The 26194-nt window shown below is 36.0% G+C and overlaps 1 protein-coding gene across 1 annotated transcript in view; it reads right to left on the minus strand.

The window, feature by feature from the left end:
• LOC101543291 (A disintegrin and metallopeptidase domain 3-like) overlaps positions 1–26194 on the minus strand; it is an 84411-nt gene that overhangs the window by 44394 nt on the left and 13823 nt on the right. The window contains exons 5-11 of the mRNA XM_004606924.2: positions 24503–24579; positions 23614–23791; positions 15943–16008; positions 10169–10240; positions 9798–9964; positions 8102–8183; positions 4761–4897 (exon numbers count right to left, since the gene is read on the minus strand). Coding sequence (XP_004606981.2) covers positions 4761–4897; positions 8102–8183; positions 9798–9964; positions 10169–10240; positions 15943–16008; positions 23614–23791; positions 24503–24579 — 779 coding nt within the window. The remainder of the gene's footprint in view (positions 1–4760; positions 4898–8101; positions 8184–9797; positions 9965–10168; positions 10241–15942; positions 16009–23613; positions 23792–24502; positions 24580–26194) is intronic.

Consider the following 26194-nt stretch of genomic DNA (forward strand, 5'->3'; position numbering starts at 1 on the left):
GTCTCAACAGAATAGAAGGCCATCTTTAAGGTGATGAATGTTAGACAGAGCAGCATCTTGAACTCTCACGAAACTTCAATGAGTTTGGTCACTGTGTGGATATGGTCTATTATGCTGAATCCCCTTCAGAACCTGGCTTGCTCACATGGTTGTTCTTCGTCTAGTGTTCTGCCTATTCTATTCAGGATGACACGAGTGAGCAACTTGTAGACGACAGACAGCAGGCAGATTGGGCGACAGTTGCTGATATCGTGGATGTCTCCCTTCCTGTACAACAGAACGGTCCTACTGATTTTCCACTGAGACGGAACCTTGCATTCAGACAGATAGCGTGTGAAGAGTCGGCCAGTGTATTGAGTACTGACAGCAGATTCTTCAGGTGTTCGGGTCTGACCTTGTCTGGACCAGGTGCTGTTTGCGTCTTTACCAGCGAAATGGCGTGTCGGATTTCAGAAGGGAGAATATTGGGAACGACATATCCATCCTGCGGAATTTGGTATGTGGGCAGGTGGACATGGCTGTCAAAGAGATTTGAGTAGAAGTCATGAATAATTTTCTCCATTGCCTTTCTAGAGGATGTGATAGATCCATTGGGACATAGGAGGGCAGTCATATTGGTCTTGTCGTTGGAGAAGGACAGGCTGGCGTTGCAAATACTTTTCTCAGCTTCTGCCGCACTGGCCAACACTGCTGCTCTCCTCTCTTTGAGGTCTTCCTTTATCGCATCTCTGCACAGCTTTGGGAGCTCGGACATTAGCTTGTGGTTGCCTGAGGCTCTCGCCAAACCACGTTGACGATTGAGCTTGAGAGTTTCCGAAGAAAGGCGTCTGTTTGTGGCTTTCTCACTCTTGGCATTCTTCACACAGTCATGGAGGTGCTGAACCAGTCAATCATATTCCTTGTCGATGTTGTCAAGGATGGCATCTTCCCACGTTGCTGCAATAGTGCCAAAGAGCTCCCAGTTGGTGGCCATTCTGGGAGTTGCCTTCTTAGACTTAAATTTTGCAGACTTTTCCCCCCGCTCTGTGAAGTAGAATTTTGCACGAAGGAGATGGTGGTCTGATCCCGTTTGGGGTTTTGGGACAACAGCGACATCGGTCAGGCAAAACCTTCAATTGAATATGATGTGGTCAATTTCATTGTAACTGTCCACCGGGAGACTCCCATGTCCAGCGTTTAGATTTGGCCTTCTGGAACTGTGAGTTACCATGGACGGTCTTGGTGGACATGATGAATTCAGACAGTCTCTCACCCTGATCGTTCCATTTTAGGCCATGTGTCCCAATGTACAGTTCTTCAGGCGACCTTCTCGGACCTATCTTGGCATTAAAATCACCAATAATGATCTTGTAGAAGGTGTGGTCTTCTATATAGAGCTTCTCCAGTTCCATGTAAAACCTCTCAATTTCTTCTTCATTGTAGTTGGTAGTTGGTGTGTAAATGATGAAGATATAAACTGCTGGCAGTGAGCCACATCTATTCAAGCATAATCATCCAATTCGGGTTGTGAGGCATTCGAATGAATTGATGCTCATGGGCCAAGTTCGTGTTGACAAGGACACCAATGCCACCAACGCCTCTGTTGTCACATGTTCCGAGGAACAATTCTCCTCCAGTGTTGAAAATGGCATGATTACATTGATGTCTCCTCGTTTTGGTCAGACCAATGATGTCGTACTTGATCTTCTGTGCTTGCACCATCAGGTCCTTGACGGATGCTTCTGATGCCAGTGTCCGTGTGTTGAAAGTACAGACAGTCATTTTAGTTTTTCTTCATTTTGGCAGTCTAGTTAGTCCCCGAGATTTTTTCAGCCTCTCTTTGCTCATCTTTCTTAACACTGCCTTATTGGGGGCTCTTTCAGTGACAGGTGAATGAGGCCAATTGTTGTTACTGTTGTTGGCATATCGAATACTCAACGGGTAGCTTGCTAGGCTCTGCCGTGCAGGCAAGATACTCTTGGTAGCTTGCTGGGCTCTCCAAGAGGGACAGAGGCTTTTAAGTTGGCCTCCAATCGCCCTTAGAGGTGTTACCATGGTTCACACCAAATTTGAACCCTATCAAATATGGTGCAATTTTATATTATATAATATAATATATATTATAATATTATATATAATACAATATAATATATTATATAATATAATACCCTATCAAATATGGTATTAAATACCTATCAAATATTGATAGGTATTTAATACCTATCAAATAGGTATTAAAAAAGTGTTTTATGGTGAGGTTCGACCCAAGTGTCCGGAGAATGACTTGTAGCATGGCTGTGGCTGGGTAGTGGATGTAGTGGGGGTCAGCCAATGAGGTATTTATCTTGGGTAGGGTGGAGCGTTTTGGGTATATCAAAATCCTCCTCGAGCTGTATTGTGGATTCACCAGCAGGATCTCACCATTCTACAAGGAAGTGATCATTGATGTAAAGAGAGGGGTACGGCAAGGTGATACCATTTCACCGAAACTCTTCAGTCTCATGAGAACATCATGCGACGACTGGAATGGGAAGGAATGGGAGTGAAGATAGTCGGCATTTACACCACCTCCGCTTCGCTGATGACATCATTCTCATAAGGCCAAACATTAGCCAAGTGGCACAAATGCTGGCCGACTTCGACCAGCATTTGCAATCTGTGGAAAGGTCAGATTGCAGCTGAATCTCAACACGACGATGTTCATGAAAAACAAACTGGTCCCTGAAGCTCCATTTGCTCTCAATGAAACGTACATCTCTGAATGCAGCAGCTATGTGTACCTGGGTCGAGAAATCAACATGAGGAACAACTTGGTGCCGGAAATGCGCAGGAGGAAGAGAGCAGCATGGAATGCATTCAAGAGCGTCGAAGAGTTGGTAAGAGAACGAAGAACCTCCGACTCCGGGCACATCTTTTCGATTCCACCATTCTTCCTGCACTAACATATGCCTCAGAGACCTGGGCCCTACACAAATAGGATGAGAATGCTATTAGGCTATCCCAAAGAGAAATTGAAAGAGCTATGCTGGGAATATCATGTCTCACTCAAGTGAGAGAAGGAATCCAAAGTTCTGACCTCCATCAACGGCCAAAAATCAAGGATGCTGTCTCGTTTGCCAAGGCATCAAAAATCAGGTGAGCCAGTCTTGTAATTCGATTCAGAGATGACAGCTGGACTAGAGCTATTACCGACTGGATTCCATAGGATGTCAGAAGACCGCATGGCCTCCCACCAACTAGATGGTCAGATTTCTTCAGCAAATCCCTGAATGAACGATTTGAGGCTCTTCCTGTTCCTGGAGCAAGCAGATATCATTGGGCTGCACTAGCACGCAACAGGGACAAATGGAGACGCTACTGGTGCCCGCTCGAGCAAATCAAAGATCAACAGGACTACAAGTGATACAAGTGATATATTACTCTCTGTGATTAGTTGCCTACTGTCTGAACTCCATCAAATATGGTGTATTAATTATGGAAAATGGATAGGAAACGTCTTATAATGTGTCACACGACTGCAAAGAGGCTGAGTGGTCCAGAAAGTGACCTGGAGCGTGGTAGCGGTTGGGTAGTGAAGGTCGGCTGCCAGGGTTGGGTCCCTTGGGGCAGGGAGGGCTCTCACCTTATCCCCTCTGGGGTGCCCCGAGTGAAAACAGCCTGGCACGAAGTCTGGTGGCCAATAATCTGTACTATATAAATCAAATCGGTTTAAAATGTAATATATTTTTACAAAAGGGCAATGTCTACTTCACTATTGCATAATAAGCTTCAAGTTCATTCTTATAATTCCAATTTTTTTTTGTTTTTTGGGTCACACCCAGCAATAATCAGGGGTTACTCCTGGCTCTGAACTCAGAAATTATTCCTGGTGGTGCTTGGGCACCATATTCCCATATGTCGGGGATTGAACTCAGGTCGGCCGCGTACAAGGCAAAAGCCCTACCTGCTGTACTATCGCTCCAGCACCTATATTTCCAATTTTACATGCAGTAACTTATTACATAACTGTCATTTTTCTCCCTTCATTTTACTCTATTCTACACCAACACACACACACATGCACACACATATATATATATGTTCCAGATATATATACACATATATATGTTCTATGTATATGTTCTACATAAACATACAAGTTAACAGACACATACAAACAAAATATCCTGGCCCCCACACAAAATAAACATATATATGTACACATAATATACATATGTATGTTACATACATACACACATGTATATATGTATATTTGGGGGGCAGGATATTTTGTTTGTATGTGTCTTGTTAACTTGTGTGCAAGATATGAAAAGAGGGCATAAGAGAGAGCTCAGAAAGGGTTCAGTTCCTTCTCTGCCAGCAGGAGGCCCAGGATAGATACCAAGCACTTCACAGCCACTCAGCACTGCTGGAAGCACTCCTGAGCACTAAGTTGGCAGTAAGCCCTGAGTAACTGTGATATGACCTTTTCCAGATAGTCAAAAAATAGCTGGACATTGTAGATAATTATTGCAAATATTTAGAGTACAAAAGATGAAATTAGATTTTACTCAAATTCTACTAAAACTCAAAGTCATCAACATTCACTTTCTGGCTATAACGTTGAAAATTAGGATTACTAAGTCATTTTTGCCAATATGAAATTCTTGAGATTCAACACGATGTAAATTATCACATAGTACTAAATAACAATATTTTTCTCAAATTATATTGTAAGAAATTGTATACAAAGAATAATAAAATATTTCTCAAGAAAAAATGTGATAAAAACAACACCTTACATAGCCTCAGGATTCATTATGCATGCAGTTCTTGAACAATGACAATTGTTGACCTCTTCATAACTTAAACCAAAACTGACTCCAATCAACTGTGTCATTACAACTGAAAATGACTCTAAAGTTATCGTCTTTGGAAACTAAATTTAAAAAAAAAGCAAATGAATGTTGCTTATTATTTGTTCAACTCTTCAATATTTTCAGATATTTATGTTAATATTATATAACTTTAAAATCATATGTAATTGCATAATAAATTTTATTATTTTCATGTAAATATGGAAAAATAGTTATATTTGTTATTTATTTTAGATATTTTGACATAACAGATAGTGCTGTTGCATATTTTATGTCCTCACTTAAGATCTAAAAATAACACTGGTTCATTAACTATATCAATTTTCAAGTCAACACATGGAAAATATATTAATAAGGGTTTAGCTGATAATTAATGATAATTTCAGAAATAGTTTTAGGAGTTATTTGATCTAAATTCTTTTCATGAAATTACCAACTTGAAAATTGATAATTGCAGGATATGTTGTTTTCAATTTTGATTATTATTAATTACTATTAAGATTAATAAGAACCCCTTTGTGAAAATATAGGTTTAAACAAATTCTCTTTGATATTTACCCAGCCAGATGGCTTTAAACCTTTTATCTGCTAGCTGACTACACATTTTTTTTAGAATATCCCAACAGTGCCCCTCCAGGTAAATTCAAGTGCATGTATGACTAACGGTTTGTTGCTGGGTCTGGACATGTGGTGTTGCTTGAGTCAAGAGAGCTCAGTGGTGAGCAGGGACAAACCGAGTAGTGCTACAGGGATGGGTGGTGTCTTGTAGTGCAGGATTCAATTTGGAGCAAGGCAAGCTTTCGAATACTGATCTATCTAATCAGCCCCCAGAGTATTCGGAGGTTGGAGGTTATTCATGCTTGAAAGTTTCTTCCAGTGGTGCTTCGAGAACCAGGTGATGCCAATGGGTGATGCTGGCCTTTCTGCATGCCAAGCCAACACTTCAATGTACAGAGCTAACTCTCTGCCCAGAACACAATTTTCTAAGTATATTTAGAGTTTTCTCCAAGAAATGTCATATTTCTCATTGGTTTAATAAAAAAAATACCCTTTAATTTTTTTTCTGACTTTAATTAAATAAAAACAAAATTAATAATTTAAAAATACATTAAAAAGTAGGATTTTAATAAGCAATTTTTGCACACTACTCAAAAAAAGTTGTATGAAACGTTGGAAAGCACTGTGAGATACATGAAAACAAAGATAACATATTCAACTTTGTGGACAGCTAAAGATTTCCTAGGAGAGTGAAGGTTTTATATGCAATATATGCATTAGGAGAAAAAAAAGTGAATGTCTTAAATCAACAGCACATCTCTTATAAAACAATAATTATATGGGAATAAAATTACCAAACTCATTCCGTAAGGCCTACATGGCCCTGGTATCAAATACAGACATTGAATAGGAAAAGAAAATTGACAATGTACAAAAAGAATGTTGATACAAGAATATTCAAATTTAATGCTAGATTAGATTAGAAGATACGTACATTGTGATCATGACATTATTGCATAAAAGACTGAAATATGTGGACACCTATCAATTCAGTATGTTTTTACAAAATGAAGGAAGGACCAAAAAACGTTTTAAATAAATGCAGAAAAACATTCTACAACAGACAAGATCTTTTTATAATTGTAAATGTCAACAAACTATAAATACAATTTCAGATAAAATCCTCAGTTCTTTCTTTCTAGGGGAAATGACAAGATAGGAAATTTCTATTTAAACTTTTATTTAGCATGGCATTGAAAGACCTAATGATAGCCATCATGAATTAAATGAATAAATAATAAATAAACATGTTACACATCTTGGACAAAAGAGGCAAAATCAACTTTGTTTATAGACTGAAAAGATACTACCCCTAGAAATCCCAAACAATTTGATAAATGGGGCTGATAGAATATATAAATAAATTTAGCAATATTTCACAATGCAATTTTCTTTTTGCCTTTTGGGTCACAACCAGTGATGCACAGGGGTTACTCCTGGCTCTGCACTCAAAAATTACTGGTAGTGGGGGCTGGAGCAATAACACAGCAGGTAGGGCGTTTGCCTTGCAGGTAGCCGACCCAGGTTTGATTCCCAGCATCCCATATGGTCCCCTGAGCACCACCAGGAGTAACCCCTGTGTATCACCGGGTGTAACCCAAAAAAACAAAAAAAAGAATAAAGAGAATAAAAAGCAAACGCCCTACCCACTGTGCTATCTCTCCAGTCCAACAACATATACTTGGACAGAAGATAGTACAGTGGTTAAGACATACGCTACAGCAGACATGGGTGTATACTTATATAACATGGGTGTATACTTAAACTTATATAAAAACACAAAATCAAATAAATATGACTATAAGAATATTTTATTTATTTTGGGGGGGGTTTGGGTCACACCCGGTGTTTCACAGCTATTAATCCTGGCTTTGCAATCAGGAATTACTCCTGGCGGTGCTCAGGGGACCATATGGGATGCTGGGAATCAAACCCAGGTCAGCCATGTGCAAGGCAAATGCCCCACCCACTATACTATTGCTCCAGCCCTGGATATTTAATTTTTGTGGTTCAAAGGACATAGCCAGCAAAGTTCACAAATATTTTGAAGAATGAAAATAATATTTTCTATAATGTATTTAATAGAAGGTTCATAAAAAAACTTAAAAATATCCTACAATCAAAGAACAAAAGCTAAGTAATCTACTTTTAAAATTGACTTATGAGTTGAATAATATTCCTCCAAAGATTGTATACAAAGGTTATAAGAATTTTTAAAGGTTCACTAATATTTGTAGGTATAAATAAAAATCATAATATATCATTTTATATCAATTAAAGCAGATACAATAGCATAGTAATAGAAAATAATATGCTAATGAGAATGCAGTTTATCTAATATGAACTCTTGGTTGATAATGAAACAATGAAGTAACTTTGAAAATCAATGATAATTGCTCAAGTATTAAACAGAAAAATATGACATGCAGTACAGCAAACCAACTTCTGTCTATGTCTAAATGAATTCACGTAAAAATCTTAAAATATATGTGAATTTCAGGGTGATAGCTTTAGTACAGAAGTTAAGGTGCTTGCTTAGCTGTAATGCTCAATGTCACACATTCCTCCAAAACTGGGTTATGGCTGCTTTACACAATGTAAATATATTCCAATTATTAAAAAATACTGTTCAAAAACATTCAGGATAATAGGACAAAAAGTTTAAAACTTTGCTCTAAATAATAAAGAAATGTGAATAGAATGCATACCACGGCAACCCCGGAAGAAAATTTTGGATCACATGCCTTTCCATGAAATGATGCTCCAACATTATTAGGGTGTTCTCTATAACTAAATAATACATTTTTCATGAATAAATTTGCATTAAATAAATAACTACTGAATGGTTTTATAAAACTGAACTCAATAAAAATGTTGCTTTAAAATAAGAAAAGTACATACATATTTGCCTATTGTTTTAATATTTTTAATAATTTTAAGGTGAGTAATCATTCATAGTTCTTACAAAGTACTAACAACTACTTGAACATTACAATTATATACAGCAAAAAATATCTAGTAATGCTGCATTACCTCCAAAACACACTCAGCTTTTGTTACCAATGTATGGATATAATTCTAAAATGTAAAAGCCAGCATATTTCTACCCCCTACTATTTGCACATAAGTGATTTCTTAAGATGTGTGAAAAGTGTTAGATCAGAAGGTATGAGTGGAAAGTCAAAATTATGCAGCCATGTGTGAAAAATTCATATATGCATATAAAGTGTCCTAATGTCCTGATTTACTGAAAAAGTTACTCATGAGAGCAAGAAGGAAAGTGCTTCCCATAGAGGGAGCCTGGGGTGGGGGGTGGGGGCTTGGGGTGATGGTGGTAAAACGTGGAACATTGGAGCTGGGAAATGTACAGTGATGGAGGGATGGGTTCTGGACCATTTTATGACTGAAACCCAATTATGAACAGCTTTGTAATGGTCTCTCAAGGATATCCAATTTTAAAAAGTTAATAAAAAAGTGGGCTGGAGCTATAGCACAGCGGGTAAGGCGTTTGCCTTTCACGTGGCCCACCTGGGTTTGATTCCTCCGTCCCTCTCGGAGAGCCCAGCAAGCTACCGAGAGTATCTCGCCCTCAGAGCAGAGCCTGGCAAGCTACCCGTGTTGTATTCGATATGCCAAAAGCAGTAACAACAAGTCTCTCAATGGAGATGTTACCAGTGCCCACTTGAACAAATCGATGAGCAACGGGATGACAGTGATACAGTGAATAAAAAAAGTAATGTGGAGTTTATGCCCAATTTAATCAGCTTAATCAGTGGCTGAATAAATAGCAGTACTCCTACATTGTAAAAACAAATACTTACTCATGAATCCCAAAATCTGACCTTAGGTTGCACAGGAGACACCAATGAGTTTATAAATATATTCCATATTTTCAAGATTTTTATGATTGCATTTTTATCCCAAACAAAATAATGAAAATATTAAAACAAAAATCTGTATAACTCATTGACTACATTCTAAATTTGTAGATATACAGTACAAAATATCATAACAATCATATTTCAGTTTGTGTTTCTCCCATCATAATTAGGTTTATTATAAAACTGTTGAAGCATGTTAGGTATTTTACATTTTATTTAAGGCTAGGAAGGCAGTTCCAATCATTTACAAAAAAATCTTTGAAACTATAGCTCTCATGTCTAATGTAAGACTTTTCAAATTTTCCATGTTACTTTTCTAAATGTAAACAGTTTACTCTGAGAATAACTGCCCTGCCTATTATAAATTAGTGTCTTACATGATTCTCACTTTTTTTTTTGCTCTTGGGAAATGTAGTATTCACACAATATTTTATATTTTATTGTAAATATACATTTTGTGATATATTGATGTGTACTCTCAAAGAAATTAATAAGTCATATATTAATGCAAATAAAGCCATACATTAATAAGTATGCCATTTCATGGGGTCTCTGAGGCAAAAAATTCTCTTTCCAGGACACAAATCTTTGTAGTACTGCACCAACATCCCCATCAGTTTGAATCTTATTTTTATCAGACCAGATTTCCAAAGAAGACAGGTAAACAGTCACTTTTAGCTGTGAAAACATCTGGAAACAGAAAATAAAGGATATATATACAGAAATAAGTACAGTATTGCAACTTTATCAATGTTAATATTTAGTGAACATTAATATTTTAGAGTTGAAATTTATTGGTGGTTAAAACAATCGAGAGCATTCTGCCTTTTATGAAAAAGCATGTGCAATTTATATTTCTGATAGAAAAAAATTTAAATAAGTAATAATACTCACACTGTTGATAAGACCAAAAACACTGAAAACTTTCTCAGTTGCGATGGCCACGTTAGAGCCCATATAGTCAAACTGAAAGACAATATTTTTCTTAATCACTAGAATGATCATACATTACATAAGTATATAGTATCATGTCAAAATCATGAAATTGTTTTAAAGTGAAAGGTCAAAAATACAATTTTGAATTACCAGTCAGTTTCAGGTACACTAAATATTTTTAAAAGATAGTTGTAAATTATCTTTCTATTACTAGATACAGGAATTAATGGGAACACTGGCGGAAGGATGAGTGTTGGAATATTGTATGACTGAAATTTCATCATGAATAGCTTTGTAAGGGTCTATCTGACAGTGATTCATAAAAAGGTTAAAGAAAGGAAAAAGAAATTATGGGAAAACTTAAGATCCCAGTTCTTAAAAACTAGTATACATTATCACCATTACTTAAACTTTCAGCTATACACATTAATCAAGTATGCTTTCTCCACATCCCCCCCAAATTACATAACTATGTATTTTGGGTAAATGACATAATCCAAATACAACATTGAAGCTTAAGTCTTCAAAAATTTCCATCAACTTTTCAGCAAGCTCCTGGTATGAAAGAAAATACAATATATAAGAGTTCTCTGGTAAAGACAATAGCAATGTTATTTCCTTAGCTCTTTATTAACTGCTCACCTTTTTTCTATCTTATGTAAACTTTCCACTTAAAAAACATATTTTAGAAAATGAAGCATATATTTCATTCATTTTATCAAGTGATATAGGTTTTTATTAGATGTACTCAGTTTAGAAAATGAACCAAGAAAGGTGATTCTTTGAAAGTCAAGTATAGCATATAGTAGGAAAAATTTAGTGGAAATAAGTGCACAGATATTTACAATAGCAAATATGAGATAACAAAAAAATATTAGAAATAAGTGCACATATATTTATATTGGCAAATAAAGATAACAAAAAAATTAGTGTAACTAACATATTGATGGGACTGGAGCAATAGCACAGCAGGTAGGGCATTTGCCTTGCATGAGGCCGACCTGGGTTCGAATCCTCCATCTGTCTCAGAGAGCCTGGCGAGCTACCGAGAGTATCCTGCCTGCACGACAGAGCCTGGCAAGCTACCTGTGGCATATTTGATATGCCAAAAACAGTAACAAGTCTCACAATGGCGACATTACTGGTGCCCTTTTGAGCATATCGATGAACAATGAGACAACAGTGCTACAGTGCTACAGACAGTGCTAACATATTGATAATTACACTACAATTACACAATTACAAACTGATGCTTCAATTTGTGTTAAGTCACACTCAATTTTGAGTTACTGATGACATATGAAGACATTAAAATAAAAGAACACAAAACATACCAAGAGTAAAAGCATCAAAAACACAGAAAATTTCTGAGTGAAAAGAAAGCATACCCACATCAACTGGAAGAAAAATAGATCAAAATAATATTAAAAAATATTACATATAAAAACCATATATGGTTGTATTAATATAAAAACTAGAAGGCAAAAATAAATATATTTTCAAATATTTATAAAATAGTCATCATAAATGATGCATTATAAATTTTCATATTATAGCATAGTAGCCAAGTATATAAAACAAAATTTAACATTATTGTAGGAGCGATAGCACAGTTTGCCTTGACAACCCGGGTTCAATTCCTTCGCCCTTCTCAGAGAGCCTGGCAAGCTATCCCTCCCACACGGCAGAGCCTGACAAGCTATCCATGGTGTATTCGATATGCCAAAAACAGTAACAAGTCTCACAATGGAGACGTTACTGGTGCCACTCGAGCAAATTGATGAGCAACGGGATGACAGTGACAGTGACAGGGAACATACAGTACAGATGTGAAAGTCTAAATTGTTGTCAGAATCCCATTGGACTAGGTAGGTGAGTTACACAAACTGCTTCTCCCTGAGATATTTCCCAGGACTTTAGTCTCCCGCATACCATGAGCCTCAGCATACACCTTTCATTTTCTTTTCTTAGCAGGTGAGTAACAAGTGTCCAAGCTTTGTCTCTGTTCCCAGGCACTTCAGTGTCCCCTACCTTTGCCCTGAAAAGTAAACCTCAATTCTCTCCTTAGACCCACCCATGACATTTCTCTTTCCCCAACCTGAAGCCTAAATAAATACCCAGTCACCACACACTTTGACCCCATAATATTAGCTATTTGACACGCTGTAATCCTATATCCTACTTTACCCCTGTCATCTTCCGTAGTTTAACTGATATAATCAAGAATCTTAAAGACAAGCCCTGATCTCACCAGTTCCACCATGCTGGTCTAACTGATAATCACACAGTAGCTATGGATGCCAGAATTTAATAGCCTTAAGTATTAGACTGATGATGTGAATGGGATCACTGAATCACTTCTCAGGCAACCCAGTATTTGGTGCTCCACCGTTAGTATCAATAGAGCCACAGTAATAATGAAAAGAAATGAAAGAATTAAGCTGATCTCATGGATTCAGACAAAAGTCCTTGAGTACTTCATAATGTTTAACAATGCCTGAGGATGATTTTAAAACAATAATTCTCTGTATTTACCAAACTAAGAAAATCATTGGGAGATACTTAAACTTAAATGAAACCGGATGGTGAAAAAGATAGAATTAATTCAACAGAAAATATGGAGCTAAACAATATATTAGCAGAACTCAGCAGAAAAATTGGGAAAGCTAAAATTTGCATCAGTGACTTCATATGATGCACACAGCACCATTAAAGAGGTGGGAATAGGAAAGAAATTTTTACTGAAGAAAGTTTATTGAAGAATATTTCAGATAGATAATAGTTAGAAGGACACCTTATACATTTTAGGAATTCCCGAAGGAGGAGAAAAAAAGGGAACAAATAATTAATAGAAGAGATAATATCAGGTAAATTTCCATCCAAAGAAGAAGACTTATGTACTGATCCAGGAAGCCCAAAAAGTAAACAAATGAAATAATCTCAAACAAAATAATACCAGTGCACATCATAAAGCAAAAAGACTAATAATAATAATAATGTGCCAAGAGATGCAAAACTACACATATTAGGGAAAGAATATAAGTTTCACATCTGGTTTCCCAGTGAAACTCAAGAAGCAAGAAGACAATGGCAAGAAGCAAGAATAACATATTAAAAATAAATAGGAAAATTCTTTGACAACAAATTTTCAACTCTAAGTATATTATTCAAATTTGACAGAATAATAAAATATTTCTAGACAATATATAACAGAAAAAAATGTTATATCAAAATGAGATCTACAAGTAATACTGATTGACCTGCAGTAAGAAGCAAAAAATAAATAATGGAAACAACAAAAAACAACAAAAATATTTAATGGAAGCAACAACAGCAAAAAATTTAATGGAAAAATCAACCAAAATTCTAATAGAAAAATGGCAACAACCACCATTCATAAATATTTCATAAATTTATATAATTTATTGGGCTAGATCGATAGCACAGCCTTAGGGCGTTTGTCTTGCACGTGGCTGACCCAGGTTCAATTCCTCCGCCTCTCTCGGAGAGCCCGGCAAGCTACCGAGAGTATCTTGCCTGCACAGCAGACAGAGCCTGGCAAGCTACCTGTGGCGTATTCAATATGCCAAAAATAGTAACAACAAGTCACAAGATGGAGACGTTACTGGTGCCCACTAGAGTAAATCAATAAACAATGGGGTGACAATGACAGTGATATAATTTATTAATAATCATACAATTTATAAATAATTATAAAAAATTTCTCTGTCGAAAGGATGGATATATCATGAAACAAAATTCACATTCTGCTGCTTACATCTTTTTACAATTTTTTTATTTTAATGAATCATCGTAAGATACATTTACAGACTTACAGATTTTCATGATTGCATTCCAGTCAAACAAAGTTCAAGTACCCACCCCTCCACCAGTGCCCATTCCCCACGCCCAATGTTCCCAGTATCCTTCCCCTCACCCCCATCCCTTCCCACCTCCCGCCTCTGTGGCAGGTACAATCCCTCCTACTTTCTCTGTCCTTTGGGTGTTATGGTTCAAAAAATAGGTAAAAAATGCTGCTTACATCTTAATCCTTATGATAAGCTCAGAGTTTGAACTAAATGATGAAAAAAAGAGTATGCAGGTTAATTTTACATTTATAAATGTACAGAAAGTTATACTTGCTCTCAAAGTCATACATAGCATTCAAGTTAGATAAAATAGTAAGATGTAAAGATGGGCATTTCATGGTACTGAAAGCTCAATAAATAAATGCGGAATAATTATTATCAAAATATTTGCATGAATAAAGGGGCAGAAATTTTTTAGAATAACTATTAACAAACCTGAACAGATACACTGATGTTGGTAAAATATCAGTAGGAGACTTTACACCCACTTTGGCATTGGACAGAACTAGATAGAATATCAGTGCAAGAACATCAGAAACATAAGAAAAATCAGAAAATAAGGGACCTAAATGAAGAACTAGAAGAACTGGAATCTTAGTTAATAGAATCTTCGAACCCTCTAAGATTTAACAGTGTTTTCTAGAGCACAGGGCAGACATCGTGCTGAAGCATTATTCAACTATCGGTAAAATCAGAAAAGTAGAAATCATATTAAGGATATTCTCAGAGCACAATACCATGAAGTTATAAGTGAGCTATAGAAAAAGGTGGAAAGTTGGCAGAGAGAGAGAGAGAGAATGGGAGAAAACTGGGGACACTGGTGGTGGGAAATGTACACTGGTTAAGAGACAGGTGTTGGAACATTATATGACTAAAATCCAATCATGAACAGCTTTATGACTGTATTTCACTGTGATTTAATTTTTTTAATTATGGAAAGTGTATTTCACTGTCATTTAATTTTTTTAATTATGGAAAGAAACAATAAATTAATGCTGGGCAAAGAAGTCAAAGAAGAAAGAAAATTTTTCTTGAAATAAGTGTTATATAAAGATGTATTAAGTGAAAAGAAGTCCTAGTGGAAGAGTTTCAGAAGCCCTAGTCTATATGACAAGTGCTCAATATCCAAAATACAGAAAGTGCTTATACAGCAGAACAATAAACAGTTTGATGAAAAAATAAAGCAACAGATTTGAATAAAAGTTTCTTTAAGCTTGGCGAATCACCACCCAGAGGTCTCCAGAAATCTCAGCCCCAGGCAGTGTTACCAAGGATTATTCAGTGTCAATGCCTTTTTACATCTTCTTATACTAAACTAATTGATCTCATATAATTACAGTCACCTCTTGCTTTGTTTGGCTTCCATTTGTTCTTATTATTGTTTTCAGGTCTCTTACTTTTAATCCCTTTATCATATTTTAAAAGTGTATTTTAAAAGTAGTGTTACTCAGTTTTCTCATCTGTCTTGTCATTTTGGCACAGAATTGGAAAATTCAGTCCATTGATATTTTTTAAAATATTGAAATAAAGATATACAATGTCAACATTTTGTATGGGCTTTGGATGTTTCTTCAGGTTAAGTTTTGCTTCCTGAGCTTCATAGAGAGACCATTTCATACATCTTGTAGTGACTGGTAATGAGCAAGAATTTCTTTAGCTGTTTTTGTCTGTGAAGTTTTGTATTACACCATCAAACTTGAATGATAACTTAGTTAGATGAAGCATTCTTGATTCTATCCCTATTTTATTCAACAATGATTTTTGAATAGAGAAAAAAAGTTATTGTAAGTAATGTTAAGTTTTTTCCGTATTTCATTTCAGAACATAAAACAAAAAAAAAAGAAATATGTCAGTAATACATACCAAGAATTTATCCATAAGAATCCTTATTTTCACAAATCTTTTAATTTGGATAGTTTCTGCATTTTTCTGTGAAAGTGATATAAATAAAATAAATCTTTTAAAATTTATAGTTGTTTGGAATGATTACTTACATTATATATGCATATAAAATGTATTTCACTTAAGTAGATGCTAAACATATAAAGATATACATATTATTAAACTGTATATGTACAAATTATAGGAAAATAAGAGGATAAATGGTCACTGCATATATGAGTGAAATTCCAATTGAGAAATTTATAAGCACATCAGAAAATTTAATGTTCTGTTATTATTGGCACCCACAAAATAAATTACTTATATGAATCAGTGTTCACTTTGATGCACAACATTTGTACAGGGACTTCATATGCCTGTTAGCTAACAACTTCCATTAACTTCTCCCAAAAGCTGCTTCTATAAAGTTGCTTCTATATTTCCACTGAGCTGGAGTGATAGCACAGCCGGAAGGGCTTTTGCCTGGCACAAGGCCCACCTGGGTTTGATTCCTCCACCCCTCTCAGAGAGCCCGCAAGCTACCAAGAGTATCCCGCCTGCATGGCAGACCTGGCAAGCTACCTGTGGCATATTCGATATGCCAAAAACAGTAACAACAAGTCTCACAATGGAGACGTTACTGGTGCCCACTCGAGCAAATCGATGAGCTATTGAATGACAGTGACAGTGATATTTTCACTAATTTTATACTTTTAATAATTGATATTCATGTTTTGGCTTATATTCAACAAAGTGAATTGTTTGAAAAATATTCAATTGATTTTTTTAATTCTTTAACTATTTAAGGGCTGGAGCCATAGCACAGCAGTTGGGTGTTCGCCTTTCATGCAGCTGACCCGAGTTCGATTCCTCCACCCCTCTCGGAGAGCCTGGCAAGCTACTGGAGTATCGAGCCCTCGAGGCAGAACCTGGCAAGCTACCCGTGCATATTGGATATGCCAAAAACAATAACAATAAGTCTCTCAATGAAAAACGTTACTGGTGCCCTCTTGTGGAAGTCGATGTGGAGGTCTCGTTCTGTTCAGCAGGGAGAACCCTTCGTAGGGCGCAGCCGAAAGAACAGACGCAGAGCCCGGAGGAGGGAGAAAAGGCATTTATTCTATGGCAGTTACAGTATTTATACCTCCCTGTTGGGAGGAGATGGTGCCAGGACCCCCAACAGAAATGCAGGGTGTGGCACGGGATTTAGCTAGTAATAAACAAATGCTGATAGGATAAGATCAGTAAGATTAGGAGTGGCAACCTTTGCTAGGTGTGGCATGGGGTTAGCTAGTGATTAAACAAATAGTGACAGGATAAGATCAGTAAGGTAAAATGGCTCCCTACACCCTCTCGAACAAACTATTAAGGAATTGTTATAGATTAATACTAATATATACATACAGTTCTATAACTAAATATTTCATAAAAATTTTTGCATAGTAACTGTGACTAAACACAACATATTTGCTTTTCTGTCACTATCATTTATAATAATCAGTCTAAGATTTCATATAAACATTACTAAATGGATTAATCAGTCACTTTAGTACTTTTAGTCCATACTCATCTATGCCTATGTGATTATTAGTAATTCGTTAAATTTATTGCTATTGAGTGTGTCATTAGGTGACTTTTTTTTAGGGTGGTACCAAGGTTATTTCCAGACAGGAGTGGCAGTGAAGAGGGCGCCATACAGTGATGGGAACTGGACCTGGGGCTCCAGTTCCTCACACCATTTAAGAAATGCATTAGATTATTCAACATTTACTTTTTGATGATAAATAAGGTTAATTAGACATTTTCCCATAAATATTCCAAATAATATTTATGTTCTGACTTTTTTTTTTTTTTTTTTTTTGCTTTTTGGGTACACCCGGCAATGCATGCACAGGGGTTTCCTCCTGGTTTGCACTCAGAAGTTATTCATGGTGGTGCTCAGGGGACCATATGGGATGCTAGGAATCAAACCCGGGTCAGCCGCGTGCAAGGCAAACGCCCTACCTGCTTGCTATTGCTCCAGCCCCTATGTTCTGACCTTTTAAGGGTTTTATTTTTTATTTATCTTCATTTGATAATTGTGGTTAGTTATGTAAATTCTGATTTTCTGATAATCTTGTTTGTATTAAATCACTATATCACTGTCATACCCTTGTTCGTTGATTTACTCGAGTGAGCACCAGTAATGTCTCTATTCCTCCCAGCCCTGAGATTTTAGCAGCCACTCCTTATTCATCTTTCCCAATGATTGGAGGCTCTTTCAGGGTCAGGGGAATGAGACCTATCGTTGCTGTTTTGGGCATATTGAATACGCGGAATCTACCTTCAAAATCCAACCATTGCCTGCTATACCTATCACTTTGTTCTATGTCGGCTTTTGGAGGACAAATATTCAAATGCCTAATACTATACCGTGAAGAATTAAATATGTTCTACAGAATTATGTCAGAATTCTGTGAGATTATAGAGGAAGGACCAAATCTAATTTGGGGAAATCAGTGACCATTTCTCAGAGGAAATGGTATTTAAGGTGGAACTAGAACAATAGATTGATTGTGATAGAGAAGAAGGGCAGTTGTGCTTCAGGTCTGGAAACCATTGAGTTCTTTTCCCTATATTGTTGTCAGATATTTTAAAAATTGTTCTTTTTAATTCTTTTTTTTTTTTGCCTTTTGGGTCACACCCGGAGATGCACAGGGGTTACTCCTGGCTCATGCACTCAGGAATTACTCCTAGCGGTGCTCGGGGGACCATATGGGATGCTGGGATTCGAACCCGGGTTGGCCACGTGCAAGGCAAACTCCCTATCTACTGTGCTATTGCTCCAGCCCCATGTTCTTCTTAATTCTTATAGTGTGCTCATGGACGATTTTGTATGCATTACAATATTGAAGTATTCTTGGTTATCACCACGTGTATTATTAACTTTTGATTCCTAACAAGATGAAAGGACTTTCAGAAGTCAAACAACAAGTGGCATAGCTGAATTACTAGCTCAGGCTGACCCAGGAAGTACTTTCTCATGGCACTGAAGTGAAGGACAATCTTGTACCATGCCAGATGACACATGCCTAAGAAGTGATTTCAAACAACAAAGTTTGGGTTTTGAAATTGCCTTATTATGGTTAAAAGCAGGAAGAATAACAGGCAGAGAATCTCTGCTTCCAAGTCCCACTGAGTTCAGAGTCCAAGGTCACAAAGTTCCACATTATCTGGGTTCCTCTCGGAGAGCCCCGCAAGCTACCGAGAGTATCCTGCCTGCACAAACAGAGCCAGGCAAGCTACCCATAGCATATTGGATATGCCAAAACAGTATGTATTAATTAGTAGGATTTATTTGTATTGCATCCATTCCTGTGGATTTGTATAGATCTTATTAACAATGTCAATTTGTTTTCTGTGAGTTATAGTTAAGTCAGAACTTTGGTTAATTTTCTTTAATATTTCTTATGTACAGACTTATTAGGCCAATAAAATAAGGCTTCTTTTTTCCCTTTGAAAATTATCACAGCATCACTGTATTACTGTCATCTCTTTGCTCATCAATTTGCTTGAGTGAGCACCAGCAACGTCTCCATTGTGAGACTTCTTACTGTTTTTGGCATATCGAATACGCCACAGGTAGCTTTCCAGGCTCTGCCATGCGGGCAAGATACTCTCAGTAGCTTGCCAGACTTTTCAAGAGTGGTGGAGGAATTGAACCTGGGTCGGCCTCGTGCAAGGTAAACGCCCTACCCACTGTGCTATATTTATTCTTTTTCAACTGAAGTGCTAAATAGAAACATTAGGAAAATGGTGACTACAAATAATGTGGGCTGATAACCCAGTATATTTCCTAATATCATTATATATATATATATATATATTAGTGTGCAGCAGCATTAATTTTCACACAGGTCTGAACATTTGGGAAGCTTAAGATTAAGGTATAATCATATATGGAGTGCTCAGAGCATTCTTACTCTGCCAATGACATCTCTGCATTTTAATACGACAAAGAGGGAAGGAAGAGGAGGAAAGAGGAGATGAAATAAGGAAATGGAAGGGAAAGATGATTGGAGAGTATAAGAGAGGAAAGGAGATGAGAAGATTTTTACCTAGACCATTTGTGGGTGGAGGAAGCATTTCAATATATGAACACAAGCATACACAGCTAAAATGTTGATTTACATGCTAACTGTAGATGCTAATACATGTTATCTTTACATTAAGAAAAATTATTGTTACTAGTTTTATCAACATCAGTGTTAAAATTTCAAAAGGATTTCTGAAACTAATAATGTTAGCCTATGGTTTTTATATAACTTAGCTCTACTTACAAATTTCACTTTGAAATGCCATAAATAATATAGTCTCAGAATCCTTGAAGAATATAATCTCCGTGTTATATAATACAACATGACTTAAGAGGGTAAGAATGTAAGTGCTTGTGTCCATGTAATTTTACAGCTAAGAAATTTATTGTATTTTGCTAGATTTCTGCTTAATTTTCATCTCACAATAAGGCATTTGCCTTGCTTATAATAAGTTTGCTTAAGGTATGGAGTGATAGAACAGCAGGCAGAGTGCTTGCCTTGCACATGGTGGGCACGGTTTGGTCCATGGCATCCTATACGGTGCCCTGAGCCTCACCAGGACGGATCCCTGAGCACAGAGCCAGGAGTAAACCCTAAGCACTGCCTCGTATGGCCCAAACCAGAACAAAACAAAGTTTGTGCTTATTATAAATGTCAAAATGTTTAAAGTATCAACTTTGACATTATTTTAATTTTTAAAAATTAGCTATAATGGGGGCTGGAGCAATAGCACAGCGGGTAGGGCGTTTGCCTTGCACGCGGCCAAACAGGCTTGATTCCCAGAATCCCATATGGTCCCCTGCGCACCACCAGGGGTAATTCCTGAGTACAGAGCCAGGAGTAACCCCTGTTACTCCTGGTTCTGTGACCCCCCAAAAATATATATAGCTATAATGAAGATTATTTACATTTTTTGTTTTTTTGTTTGGGGAGCCACATCAGTTGGTTCTCAGGGCTTACTCTTGGTTCTGAGCTCAGAGATCACTTCTGGCTGGTAATGGGGTACCATACAGGATACACATCAAACCCACCTTGGCCATGTTCAAAGCAAGCACCTTACCTACTGTACTGTCTCTCCAGTCCCTCAGATTCTTAACTATAAATTAAAGCTATCAAATTCAGAATAAAAGGATATCAGTGTCTTTCACAATCACTGTCACTGTCATCCCGGTGTTCATCGTTTTGCTTGAGTGGGCACCAGTAATGTCTCCATCGTGAGACTTGTTGTTACTGTTTTTGGCATATCAAATATGCCACGGGTAGCTTGCCAGGCTCTGCCATGTGGAAGAGATACTCTTGGTAGTTTGCGGGCTCTCTGAGAGGGGCGGAGGAATCAAACCCCTGTCGGCCGTGTGCAAGGTGAAAGCCCTACCCACTGCTCTAAAACCTAAAATCACAGGCACCTACTATTCTATTAAAATCCCGTGCTTCTTAGGTTCTGAAGTTCTTGACTTTTATTATACCTTTCCAAATTGTTTGGAGTGGTCATTTTCTATAATTACTTCTAAGTATTGTTCTAACATATATTTATTGTTTGTGGTGCTTTGCATATGATGCCAAGTAATTGCTATTAAGTTTTGTTGTTGTTGTCGTTGGGGGGGGAGGCAGGAAGAGATATTTGGCTCTGCTCAGTACTTACTCTTCACCCTGAACTCAGGGATCATTTCTGGAGTTGCACTATCTAAGGGGCTGGGGATTAAACCAGGTTGGTTGCTTGCAAATCAAGAGCCTTATTCATTGTATTTTCTCTCAACCCACAGGAAGTTATTTAACATTTGACATAGTTACATCTTAATATTTTCAACATTCTTTTTTAGAGATTAAATAAATTATGCACGGAATGGTTATGTTAATTTCCCACATTAATGTCCTTGTTGACAGCCTAGAAATTTAAATAGAGTCTGTTCAAAGCTGAGCCCTTTCTTCTAACTCATCACTTAGTGCAGATTCATTCAATGGATGTAGAATCCTGTGACACATTTGCTTTATTTTTTGTGGTAGTACTGCATTTCAATAGCAAAAGTTGTGTTTCATAATATTCAATATTCTATTGCAGTTGTCTTCAGACTGGCATAAACTTTATGTTTCAGTTTAATTATAAATGTTTTACCCTCTATATACTTTTGATATTTATGTATTTTGTGATATCCTTGAAGAACTGCTTTATGACCTTTACTATTTTCAATATTCTTTCCAAAACAAATGAAAATAAAGCCAGACATATGGAGTTTGTCATAAACTAAATCCATTTAATCAATTACTATTTGTTTCTCTTTAGCACAATATTAAATTTTCTTCAAATTAAGTGGAATAAAACTCATTTTTAGCAGTAATGATAAAACTCAACTTTTAGAAACAATCCTAATGAGGAAGTAATAACAAATACACACCTTAAGATATGACTATAATAAGCTGCAACTATTAAAAAATGTGTCACCTCCATTTAATTAAATATTTGACTAAAATGCAATGAAAATTTATAACTCTATAAATTTAATTCATATTACTATTTTGTCCCAGGTTTGATTCTCCCTCCCCTCTCGGAGAGCCCGGCAAGTTACTGAGAGTATCTCACCCCCACAGCAGAGCCTGGCAAGCTACCTGTGGCCTATTTGCTATGCCAAAAATAGTAACAAGTCTCACAAGGGAGACGTTACTGGTACCCGCTCAAGCAAACTGATGAGCAATGGGATGATAGTGACAGTGACATTTACTATTTTGTACATAAAAAGCATGTATGTAAAAAGCATTTGAAATCCACCAAAATGAGGTCAATAGTTTCCACAAAACTATTTATATTAGAAAAAAGAAATTAAGACCCATTCTTATTTTCCAGACATACATAAAACAGTAAAGACATTAATAGATATTAATGAAGAATATTGAATTTAAAAGAATAAATATAGCATGTTAATAAAAAGATCACATCATTTATTATAGAGAAAATGATTTCAAATGAGAATAATTATTATATCATTTTATTAAAAATTACACTTTGGTAAATTTACATTTTACCAGATATGTTAAAATAACTGAAGCATGCGTTCTAAGATTTTTAAGAACACTATCTCTAGTTCGGAAAATTTGACTTAAATTCTTGCCTTATTTTGTCTTTTAAATTTTATATCAAAATGATAGTTTGCAAATGAACTAGAGGGGGAAAAAAACTAACAGAAAAATAATCATCATGAAAATTTACTAATTATTATGTGTAAATTTGTAAAATTGCAATTAAGATAAAAGTCTTTTATTTAACTATTGTGCTCCAAACCCACAGTGCTCCAGAAACTATGTAAGCTGAGTATCAAATTCAGGCTCTCACATATGCAAGACATATATATGCTCTACCACCTGAAGCACATATTCAGCCCTTAGAGTTGTATTTTTTTTTGTTTTTAGCTAGTCAAGTGTGTATCTATTACTTTGGCATAGCCATTGTATAATTGCATGTAAATATGTTTAAAAGTCTTACAAAATAAATTTAAATCATAGTTTAAATGTACTTTTTAAATATAAAAAATTTCAATGTGAATAAATATAAAATTAGAACAAAGGTTTCATAAACAGTATTACTTACCTCTGACTTCACAAGAATCTTGTAGAATGGATCTACCAATGGGTTGTTCTGACCATTTTCTTTTAAAAGGGGGGACTCAATTTTATTGCCATGTATTTGATAAAGTATATGTTCATATGTAGTTGCAGTTTCCAATGGTTCAATTCCGTAAGTGACATTCTCCAGCTGCAATAATCCCCTGAAAGAGAAAAGTCAAAACTAATTAATATATATTCTAATTTTAAATATAAATAAGGGAGTCCAAGAGATAGTTCAGTAGGTAGGTGCACATGTTTCGAATGTGGCTTTCAATGCTTGGCATCCCACCATACTAGGAGTGATCCCTGAACACAGAACCAGGAGTAAACCCTGAGCACTACAAGGTGTATCCCCCTGCAACCACAAACAAATAAAATATAGATCAATAACAAATAAAAATGTTTAGAAGTTTTTGTGCTTTTATTGTGATTAATAAATGCATACTTATTAAGCTTTTCCTGCACACATTTTGTGATTGTAATTATATCTGGAAGAGAAACAAAACAAAAATATACAGTAACTAGAGGATATAAAATATATCTAGAAAGAAACATAATCAAAGTCATATTGTTGTCATCATCATACCCTTGAAGAGGCTTCTTAATTTTAATGAAACACTAGATCAACATTTCTCAACTGGAGTGACATGACCAACCATATGGCACTCATACACACCCACCAGAATATTCCATAGGAGACACAAATGACAATTGCATAAATGGGGACCACTGCACAAGACCAGGGCACCATCTGGTGGGAGACAGGATTCATAGCAAAGAAGGTCAGTTGAAAGAAGCCCAAAGTTAGGAAAAGGTTCTGAGAAGGACATGCTAGATATTCAATCATCTACATCTCTGGAATGCGCAATTACCTGAGTCCTGAACAAGTGCTCAGTGTCACAACTGATTCAGGAATCTCTTCAGCATATCCTTGATAAAAGCAATGACCCTAAACAAGAGTGCATGAAGATGTATTCCTAAATTAATTTGTTTTTGGTATTACACATTATCAATTTAGATTATCCAAATTAAGACAGCAATTACCATATTATTACTCATTGAATATTCTATTTCCTATTTGTCTTATTGCTCTTCCTCTTACATCATATGAATAATCATAATTCCTATTCTCCAAAAAATATAATCGTGTATTTTCAAATTTTGAGTTTTATTTTCTTCTTTCTTTTCTCAACCTTGTGCCCAATTTTAATTGGTGTTATTTACAATATTGTTCATGATAGTTTAATATGGTTATAAACAACGTACTCCATAAGAGTAACTTCTCTCCTTCACCAGTGTTCCAAAACCCCCTCCCAACTCCTCCCTCCCTCACCAGGAAAGCTCAGTTCTCTAAACCAGTTCTCAGATACTGTTGTCTTTATTCATATGTTTTCCCCTTACTACGACTCTTTATATTCCCTACATGAGAGAGGTCATTTACCTCACTCAACATGATATCCCCTAGTCCCACCCATATAGTGGAAAAGGAAGAGTTCATGTTAATTTATATCAGAGCAGTAATTCAATAATGCATATATGTACCATCGATTCTTTATCTAGTCATCTGTTCTTGAACACTCAAATTTGTTTCCAAAATCTGGCTCCTGTGACTAGCGCTGCAATGAACAAATGTCTTTTCAAGTGCCTTTTCAAAATAATGCTTTTTGGTGCTTAAGGTAATAAATAACACCAATAAATGGAATTGCTGGGTTGTATGGAAGCTCAATGATTAGTTTTTGAGAAGGGTCCACATTGTTTTCAAATGACATGAACCAGCAGTGATTGATAGTTCTTTGTAAAGCTATATCTACACCAGCACTAGTCATTTTTGTTCCTTTTTATTATGAATTCCAATCTCAATGGAATGAGTTGATATCCCACTGTTTATTGATTTGCATTTAACCATTAAATAAATGATAGAGAGCATTTTTTCCATATACCTATCTTTAAGGAGATTGTGGAATGTCTCTTCCACATTTTAAAATTTATTGTTATGCATTACAAGTGATTTAGATAACTTAGGTATTAACTATGTCAGATTGGTGATAGGGAAATATTATCTCCCAGTCTGTGGGGTGTATTTGCATATTCATTTTCATTTTTACTTCTTTTGCAGTGTAGGCAGAAGCTTCTTAATTTGATATAATCCTTCTTTTTTAAATTTTTGCTTTTCTTTGCATGGTCAATGGCTTTGTGTCCTCATGAGGATTATAACAATGCTTTCTTCTGAATAATTTTTGGATTCAGGTTTTTAATAAGACCTTTAATCTACTTTGATTTCACTTATATGTGTGGTATGACATAAAAGTCTGAGTTCATGAGTTCATTTTTGGACATATAACTGACCAGTTCACCTAACGACATTTGAAGAGGCTTCCATTGCTCCAGTACAAGCTTAATGCTTCTTTGTCTATTATTATTGTTGTTGTTGTTGTTGTTATTATTATTATTCATGATCTGTCTCTTGGATATCAATTCTATTTTATTAGTCAATAAATCTGTCTTTATTCCAGTATCACATTATCTTGATTACTATGGCTATATATTATAAAGTTGGGGAAAGA

This window comes from Sorex araneus, chromosome 1, assembly GCF_027595985.1.
Source record: "Sorex araneus isolate mSorAra2 chromosome 1, mSorAra2.pri, whole genome shotgun sequence".
In the NCBI taxonomy this organism is placed as follows: Eukaryota; Metazoa; Chordata; class Mammalia; order Eulipotyphla; family Soricidae; genus Sorex; species Sorex araneus.